Source organism: Berghia stephanieae, chromosome 9, assembly GCF_034508935.2.
Source record: "Berghia stephanieae isolate SIO BIC M18660-M18661 chromosome 9, UCSD_Bste_1.3, whole genome shotgun sequence".
Taxonomy (NCBI): Eukaryota; Metazoa; Mollusca; class Gastropoda; order Nudibranchia; family Aeolidiidae; genus Berghia; species Berghia stephanieae.
The window spans coordinates 36,767,875-36,778,691 of NC_088368.1; the positions used below are offsets into that span (position 1 = coordinate 36,767,875).

General features: G+C 34.1%; 1 protein-coding gene across 1 annotated transcript in view; it reads left to right on the forward strand.

Annotated features, from left to right (window-relative positions):
- LOC144980154 (uncharacterized) overlaps positions 1 to 4,205 on the forward strand; it is a 44,662-nt gene extending 40,457 nt beyond the window's left edge. The window contains exon 8 of the mRNA XM_078927718.1: positions 2,046 to 4,205. Within this exon, the coding sequence (XP_078783844.1) occupies positions 2,046 to 3,931 (1,886 nt within the window). The 3' untranslated portion in view covers positions 3,932 to 4,205. The remainder of the gene's footprint in view (positions 1 to 2,045) is intronic.
- Positions 4,206 to 10,817: the final 6,612 nt, after the last annotated feature.

The following is a 10,817-nucleotide window of genomic DNA, read 5'->3' on the forward strand; positions in this document are numbered from 1 at the left end:
GTGTGGCATTTTGGGGGAATTCCCCAAATAATGTCTGATTCATTCCGGTATCAAGACTAAGCGTTTATCACAGGTTCTGTCCCTTAGTTGTATCCAACTACATACACTATTAGAATGACGGCACTGTCAGACTCTCTAAAAACCCATATTTTAAAATTTGGCCAGAAAAACTCGTACTTCAAATATCGGTCGATTTAAATGACCCTCATCTTGGAAAAAAAAACTCTCAAACCTGGGACTTCGCGAATTGAAGTGTCAGATTTCTTGCTAAAAATAGAATACGATGTTTTGTCAGTGAATGACAGGCAGCAGAGTTCTATAATCGAATCATATTCAGTAAACAATCCACCAAGACTGTGGCGTCCAATGACGACACGAGTATCGTCTCTGGCCAAATATCCCAGCATTCCCGGACAGTTCAATTACGTTTATCAGAACAAGATGGCTCTAGCATAAATGAGATTAGTTCTATAATCATAAATGACACCAATCAAAACCATAAATGGCACAAGCCAAAATCATAAATGGAACCAAACAGTCCCTAAAGCACTGGCGGAAACGTGAAAAGCAAGTTTTCCAAAACCTTCCCAGCTCTTTATGATATTTTCTTCAGAAAGCCAGAGTTAATCCCCTTTGGTACATAACTAGGATTTGGAATATTTTACGTCATTCTAATATTAAATAAAGGCTGTCGTCCGCTAACAAAACACATTTTTCAAATTTTGGCCAGAAAACTCGTCCTTCAAATATTGATCGATTAAAATGACTCTCATAGTGTCCAAAACTCTCAAACTTGACACTTTACTGAAGTCCCAGGTTTGAGGGTTTTTAATAAGATGAGGGTCATTTTAATCGATAAATATTTGATGGATTTGATTTCATTTTAGGCCAACATATGAAAAGAAAATATTGTTATCTTAGAGTATAGCAGAACGGAAATAGCAGTTTGTAGTCTAGCTTGTACATCCAGGTCTTCACGTTCTCAGCAATGAATTCATGACGTTTTGTGTCAATCAAACCTAAACAAAACAACAAGAATAACACAATTATGAACCATTTCCATCGCTTCTACTTCTTCATTTGTTATTCATATTCAGAACTGATGATAATATTTGCTCATCTCGGACGTGCTGGCTGAGGAAATGGAATTATTCCTTGGGTCTGGCAATACCGTCTGGCTGTGCAGATTGACCAACGTTCTATGAATGTCTAGATTTTTTGTGTGTGGTATGCTTTCTCGATGCTGCAAAATAAAACCATTGTGTACAAAGCTGATTTGTGGGGACGCTATATTATTTCAATTGACAATGACTGACAAGGGGATTTGAGTAGAAAAAAGAGACAATTTGTTTGAATACTACCCAAACACACATTCTAAATTGAAAAGCTATAATTTTAGCCGTAATTTTATTTCCAAAACACATATCTTTTAGAGGAGACGCGGCTATGTGGTTTTGTGGTATGGCACTCGCTTTTGGATCGGAAGGTCCTGGGTTCGAGCCTCGCTCGGCACAGAGTTGAGTCCTTGGAAAAGACTCTTTACTTACATTCTCTAACCGTACTCAAGTATAAAATGAGTACTTGGACTTTGACGGCGTTGTCTCTGTCAGAAAAAAAAATGTAATATCGCCTAACAGGCGTCATGTTTCGTTCTACATGTTACGTGTTGCTGTTGGTCACGGACCCATTGTAATGCGCTTTGAACATATTTAGTGGATAATGCGCTATATAAAAGCTCAATTTTTAAAATTTTCAAAAATAATGCAAATGTTGTAGCTTGAGACTCTTGGAAATAAATAACACTAGTTAAACGGAATAGAAGCTTGAATTTGATAAACAAGGACAGAAAACGTGTACGTTTAGGGTTTCCCCTTTGTCAACAAAACATTATAAATGAAACACTACAGACAAATGAGAGATGAGAGAATGGGTTTGTTAAAGCGAATTAAGAGATCATTATTTTTGTTTATTTATTGACTTCAGAAAATTTCAAAATACATTATTATCTAATGTGTTTTTTCTTCTTCTTCTTCTTGTCATTGCAGGTGAAAAGCCTTACAAATGCAGCCACTGCAACAAAGCATTTAGTCAGAGCTCCAACTTGATAACGCACTGCCGTAAACACACAGGATTCAAACCTTTCTCCTGCGGCAGATGTGGGCGTGCATTCCAGCGCAAGGTTGATCTCAGACGCCATCTGGAGACACAGCATACAGAGGAAGACGTCAGCTCTTTGAAAGACGAGCTGGGAATGACGAGGACAGCTCACAATCAATTTCCTCTACAGACTGCTGAAACGACCGATAATGAAAATATCCAGAAGAGATTAGATCAAAGCTTCCACGAAAGTCCAAGGAAATTGAGACCAATTGGTTACAAACCAGAAGATGCTGGAGTAACAATGGAGGAACACTCAGAAGAATTTGAAGAAGGTGAAATCGTACATTCAGTCCATGACTACAAAAACAAGAACCACACAAGCCCTGTCAAATATATCAAAGATTTGAAAATCGCAAATGAACTGAATACAAGTGGATACTCTAATCCGCCGGACCCGAGAGAAAATCTCTCGGAGATTTCTCCGACCAAAGAGCGGTCTTTGCTTGACAGACAGAAAACATTCCGTGACATGTGTACAGGCGACGACTCATCTATAAGCCACCATTCTTCCATCTTGGATGCTAACTCTCAGATAAATAGGCAGGCGTTTGGTCAAAACCTAAAGACCAATAATCCCAACCAAGACTCAATCATGCTTAGCCCGACTTCTCTGACTAATCAAAGCAAAGATCAATCATCCGGAGAGTCGAGCGGTTGGGGCAGCGGCAACATGAGTAGTCCGGATTCCGGTCTTGGTTTTCTGCCATTCAGTCCAAGATCCCTGGTATTGTCATCAACCCAGAACAATTCAGAGAACGCAAAACGTCACATGACTTTTTCTAAAACGGTAAAAAACGAGCATAGTATTGAGAGTAATTCAACTGGCAACAGCAGACATAGTAAAAATACTGTTCATCAAAAGGCAAATTTCTCACATCACCGTGGATTAGACGAAAACCAAGAAACCCTTGCCAAACATTTTCAAGAAGAGACTTCAACTCTAACAAGCAAACTTGAAAATGAGACAAAGAGAGAAATAAATGCTGACACAAGATTAAATGAAAGTATCCCAAAAAGAAAAATAGATTCAGAGATTGAAGAAGAACTAAAAAAATCAAATAGCAAATATAGACACATTCAAGATTTGCCTTCAACGCCACGCTGCAACACGAAAATACTGACACATCAAAAAGATATTATATACCAAGACGACGAAGAAGACGAGGAACAACGTTCTAAGAGTGAATCTTTACGAAGCTCCCCGGAAATTGATGTAGTTTGTGACGTGGATATAGGAGGAAAAGAAGAGAAGGACGATGAAGCTAAGCCCAGCACTTTCACAGATAAAAGCTTTTGTGATTCAGAAAGAGAAGATTCTGTTACTCGTAACCATCAGGGTTTAACGAGTTCTGGTATCGTCAACAACCGCTCAAGCCATATTGATAATCCCTGTTATAGCCGTAACCTTACATCGAGTATTCCAGACCCATCGCATTCCGTCGTGTTCCATCCTGCCATTATTACAAACTCTCCAATCAAAAATACTCTGAATCCCAATCGTGAAAACTGTAATAAAATACAACTATCCGAACACAGGGATAAACTACCAAATATGGTCAAAGGGGAGACAATCAACGTAAGTCCCTCAAAACTCAAAGGGAATTCCAGCAACAACCCATTTCCAAACGGAGAAGGAGTTGAGACCTTCACTACGTCATCACCCTCGAGATACCACCACCGTCCACGTGATTCGACGATGCCCTCGTCACTCTTCCACCACCCCACACCCCTAGACTTGGATATGAAAAGAACGCAGTTATCAGTGACGTAGACTTCAATATGACAAGCCAAATAGTAACCAATCGCCTCAAAACGTTATTATATGGAGAAAACCAGATAACCAAAATGATCTGAGATATGACATACATTTTAGCTCCTTAAGAATTAGATATTCTTTCTTGTTTATGAAACAAAATAGCTTGACACAAGACTTATGTCTCTGGCTACAAAGTCAACTTTCACGATATGAATGGTCCTGATATCAAATAAAGATTTGAAAAAGTTTGGATGAAACAGTGCCAGGCAAAGCAAGAAAGAAAAAAAAATACATGAAAAATAAACATGGCACTGTCCCATAGAAACTATTTCTGATCTTTATCTTACACTAGTTATACCTGTTTGCTAATTTGTCGCTTTGATATCCCGATATAAAACCGTTTTGAGGCGATTAAAATATGCTTTGTCAATGTCTATATTGGAAAATACATTGAATGTGGGATGAAATTGAAGTATGTGCAATTCCGATATGGTTGGTTACAAATGCTTTGTCAATGATATTGGAAAATATATTGGATGTTGGATGAAATTGAAGTATGTCAAAAGTTCTGAGATAATTGGTTAAGACGAGGTAAAGTAGTTGATGAACATTTTATGTATTTTATAATGAATTCAAAATCTATGTATATAAGTATTTATTACGACTAGAGCTTTCATAATGTCATTGACTGCTTATTTAAAAAAAAAATCATTATCAGCACAATTTGATATCTGACATTTTATGATTCGAAAATGGGACAAATCATCCCCAAACGGTAATAGAGAGGTCCAAGCAGATCATACATATCACACATCACGTATCACATATCACGTGTCTATCACATGATCATTCTCATTATACATAGTGCCACTATGCGATTTTTGTATGGGTCACGGAAATGTGTTACATTGTGACATTCAATTATAAAATCGCATAACGGATAGCTTTTCACTTAGAACGCAATGAGAATGATCACGTGACAGATATGGGATACGTAATACGTAATGCGTGATACGTATGGCCTATTCAACCTCTCTATTATGTCGAGATGAACCGAGCATATTTAGATATTGAAGTTTGCGTTGAACTCGTACACTTTAAGTTTAAGTCAATGTTTTGTTTCTTAAACTTAAAAAAAAGTCTTTTTTAAGCTTTTGTAATTTTGAATATGAAATCAACTTTATTTATTATTTTCAATCTGACATAATACCTTATTCACGTGCTAGGTCATAAATTTCAACAATGTAGCTGTATTAAGCTACGGCTTTTAACAGAAATTAATTAAATCGTGTATACAATTATGTATTGGGATTTTGTTGCATGTTGAATGTAAATGCATTTTAAGACAATCTTTATCACATCTTGTTTTTCCTAATCAATCCATGATTAAACAAAATAGTTTTGTGTTAATCCATTGAATATTGTTTTATAAGAATTGTAAATATAGTAGCATTTCGTTAAGATTTTAAAATGACTAAATCGACTTGTTCATATATGCAGGTCTGACATCCGAATCCACTTATGGGCCTAGTTTAACATTGTTGTAATATACAATAGTTTGCATCATTTTTTTTTTTTTGAAATTTCCATTACAACACTGAGCCCATAAGGAATTTGGTTATCAGACCTGCAAACGACTGCACCTCGGTTTAAAAGGTATCAATTATCTTTTTAAGATATCGCCTTGAGTCATTTGAACATTTCTTATTTCTTAAAATCGTACTGATTCAAATCAATTATATTTCACGGTTTCTATTATTATAAATTATTATTTAAGAAAGGACAGGGTCATGATAGAAAATAAATTGCAGAAAAACCGCATTAAATATTGTAAATTGGTTTACTTTACACTTATAGAGAAAACTTCGTCGTATAATTTCAACTATGCTCAAATATTCAAGAGCGTGACAAAGAGAAAAAAAAGATACTTTATTGCTGAGTGAATAAATCTCTGATAAAATTAACTTGTAAATACATATTTTGACAATTTACATGATAGATTGTAAATTGCTTTACCTATAATGTTTCATCATGAAGCAGTTGTGTATGTAAAGATGTGATTAAGATTGTAAATATAACATGTTTCAAGAAAAAAAAATATTGACAGTTCGCTACAATACTGCGTTGTGTTATAATGAATGTTTTATAATTTGTTACAATCTAATACCTCAGAGATCAAATGTAAATTAATATATCATTATCGTTTGATTTATGTTAGATAACTTAGACAGAACGTAATAAACAAAAAATTACTATAACAGCTTCATAAAAGAATAATACTTAATGTTTCGGGCTCAAAACACTTCTTCAGTCAACAACAAAAACAATAAAGACGAAAATACATCACTATAAAAAACAGATAGACGGCAGAGAGAAACGTGCTCAATATTTCTATGCTCTATATCTGTTTTTTTTTTTTTAAAGTAATGCATTTATGTGTTTTTAGAATTGATTTTATTGTTGGCTGAAGAAAGATTTTATTTTGAGCCCAAAACATTCCATGTTTGGTATTCAGTTCTATTCTTTAAGCTGTTGTATTTGTTTTTCTTTTTGTTTATTACTTTTTGCAGGCCACAGCTTTTGGAAGCTTTATATATTTGTGTTTGTTAACTTGAGACATTGCACACTGCACAATGTTATATATACATACATACATACATACATACATACATACATACATACATTAACATACATACAATACATACATACATACATACATACATACTAATACATACATACATACATACATACATACATACATACATACATACATACATACATACATACATACATACATACTAATACATACATACATACATACTACTACATAACATACTACTATACATACAACTACATACATACATACATAACATACATACATACATACATACATACATACATACAAATACATACATACATACATACATACATACATACATACACTACATACATACATACATACATACATACATACATACATAATAACATACATACATACATACATACATACATACACTACATACATACATACATACATACATACATACATACATACAATACATACATACATACATACATACATAACATACATACATACATACATACATACATACATACATACATACATACATACATACATACATACATACATACATACATATACATACATACATACATACATACATACAATAATACTAATACATACATACATAACATACATATAAACATAAACATACATACATACATACATAACATTACATACATACATACATACATACATACATACATACATACATACATACATACATACATACATACATACATACATAACATACATACATACATACATACATACATACATACATCATACATACATACATACATACATACATACATACATACATACATACTTACATACATACAACATACATACATACATACATACATACATACATACATACATACATACATACATACATACATACATACATACATACATACATACATATATATGTATATATATATATAAAGTATTGTAGTTTATAAATGTAAATAAGTAATATATGTAAATATTATCAAGTTTGTATATAACCTCACTTTATGATTTCAAAACTAAAATTGAATGACAACAGGTTCTAAACTCCTATATTGTTTCACAATGCCACTCAGTGGCAGTGTGATTCATCTACGGTCTCAGAGAATACATCCTGATATTGAGCTCAAACGTGTCTTCAAAGCGTGGCTCAACGGTACGGTCTTTGCTTTGTACCCGAACGTTACCGAGTTCGATTATCACCTACAGCTGCGCTGTTTGGCCCTGAGCAAGTCACTTCTCCCTAGCTCAATTTGCAGCGCTGCAATGCGGATGAGGCCTGGATTATTCCAGTGTTCCTTTGTAATAGACCCTCGAGACCCGATGGGATGAATAAAGCTGGTAATAAAAGCAAGCTTAGAACCGGAAACAAGAAAGATGTGACGTCACTATTATTCATTATTATCTATCTGTCATGCTAACAGATTATATCCAATGCTATAAAGTGCACGGAAATTCCGCTTGAATTTTACCATAAATACGAGTCGCTCTACATCGCTTCTTCTATAAAGTTTATTATTTATTGAATCGCGCTAAGATATTGCACTGTTTTATCTAAAATTCTTGCACAAAATTACTTCCGGACGTTGCACAATTCTAATAATAGACACTTTTGTAGAATTGGATTGCACTACCAACGTGCACATGTTTACAGGTCCAATGCAATTATTGGCTTGATTTAACTTTGTTGTAATCGACAATATTTTCTTTGTTTGAGCTTATTTCAACAACAACAAAGGGACCATTACATCTTTGGTTATCAGACCTGTAAATAAGTACACGTTAGGTTGTGCTTGTTACTACTATTTTTTTTTTTTTTCCGTTTTGAATAAACTTTTAATTTGATGCAAATATCAATGAATTGTGTTTGAGTTCATAATTTATAGTCAACAATGTGACTGGTGGAATTCCTCTTAGAGTGGGGGAAAATTTTTTGTTTGTTTTATTTTTTGTTTGAAAACATCACCAAATGTATTATGTGTACATCATATATTCTGCTCATTCCCACTCAATTCATGAATTCCAACCGTTTTGATTCAAACCATGACACATCATGACATTCAGCAACGATTTTTCTTTTTAAAAAAGGTATGAAATAACAGTTGTGAAAAGATGACAGTGAACGATCCTTGGAAAAAAAAACCCTTAGCCCTCATATAATATATTACTACATCTTATCGCAGTTTCACATATAAAAAAAGCCACTTAGCTCTCATACAAACGTCATGTATTTTATTATACATTATTCATTTCTGTTTTAAAAAACAAAACAGAACAAAAAAAAACAAACGAATTTATTACATCATAACAAAACCAAACCAAAACCCACCACCTAATATATATATATATATATATATATATATATATATATATATATATATATATATATATATATATATATATATATATATAGACGTCTACTCTATTATGTGTCCCACTCATTCCGACTTTTCAACTGAAATCCAACCGTATCAAACCAAAGCAATTCTTGACTATGACGTTTAAGAAAAAAGCATATCTTATCATTATATTATATTTGGCAAATTGGAATATATTTGATAACACTAAGGCTCCGAAAACACTGGACCAATCGTCACCAACTATTGCATGGTGTTTACAATTGACATAAATATGGTTTGTGTGTATTATGAGATTAGTTAGACATCGTGATGAATTTAACGAAAAATCAAATGTTTCGTCAAATCCCATCGAAAACGGACGCCTTCATTTTTTAGCACGCTGGTCTATGTATCAACCTACCGATTAGCAAGTATGACAATGAGCTGGGAGTACTTGCATCGAATCGAGACCAGTATGTGGTTCTTCTCATTTTGAATATAATCAATTTCTTAAAATTTATAGAAACCATTTTCAGTTCTTGATACTGGGAAATAATACCATAATACGTGAGCGAAATATATAAGATATTAAATGCAGAATATATCTCTCCGTGCTCAAATATAAAGCTCTGTGAAGTTCTCTTACAAAGTCAAAAAAAGATATTGTCTATTAAACAATAGAAATTGAATTCAAATTTTATTTAATACTTAAATAATAATTTTTGAGTTGATCGACTTATCGTCAATTTCACAGAACGGACACCGTTCATTTTAACGTTCAGCTGCTATACTTGTTGATTTTAAAGACGGTTGTAAAAAGACGGCAGTTTAAGGTCCATATGAAAAGCCCCTTAGTCCTCATGTATAGAAGAATGTTGAGGCTATCATGGACAGACAGGTATACGAACGAGGAAGTGTTGGAGAGGGTGAGAAAGGGAAGAATATTGATTGGTACCATCAGAAAGAGGCAGTTACGGTTTCTGGGACATGTGTGGAGAAGAGGCGGAATAGAAAAGTTGGCAACATCTGGGATGATCGAAGGAAAGAGAGCTAGAGGAAGACAACGAATGACTTATTTATATAACCCAAGAATGTCCAAATTTGATTTTAAAAGCAACACAGATTTCATTCGCACCGCAGAGGATCGTGATTCGTGGAGACAGCGGACCGACAACGTGCTCAAGAGCACAAGCCACGATGGATGATGATGATGATCTTATTATAGATTATTCATTAATTTTGTTACAACTTAATTTGTATATTTACATTACATCAGGAACAAGTACAAAAACCAACCACCTCCGAATCTGCCATTTTAAGACAAAGAGTCGTATATTGAAAAACAAACAAACCGACAAACAGTCAAAAAATAATTTGATTCTTTATCTTTTAGGGTTGTGGATAGCTCATTCTGTAGAGTCACGATCTCCCCGGCCAGGCGGAGTTGTCGTACCAGTCAGCTCGCGGGTTCGAGCCCCCATCGCCGCCGTGAAGTTTTTATTCTCTGTTGTCTTCTGGCACTTTCCTACTCTCTTGTTTCTTTATCTTCTAATCTACCAAGTCGTAATTCTTATTTTTCTAATAAAACTTACTGGCTTTGAATCAACGAAGCTCAGTTAGAAAAATGATTGTTCATTCGGCTTAACCATCTCCTAACCACCTGCAGCAAAATCGTGACATTTGTTACGACACAATATAGGCACATTTTTCTAATTCAGATTTATTTTATACATCACAAACTTTGAAGAATGATCTTTGTTTAATCAATAAGAATATAAAGTTGTTTTGTAGAGAGATTTTTTGAGTTCAAAAAATCATTTAGTTCTGCTGGGTAAGCCTGCCATTTTGGGAAAATACTGAAAATGATCGGTAAGGAGATGAGTTAAGAATAATATGACAGTGTCAATAACTCAATTTGAGCCAATTAACGATATGCAACCCTTTGTCCTATGACGGCAGACACGTATTG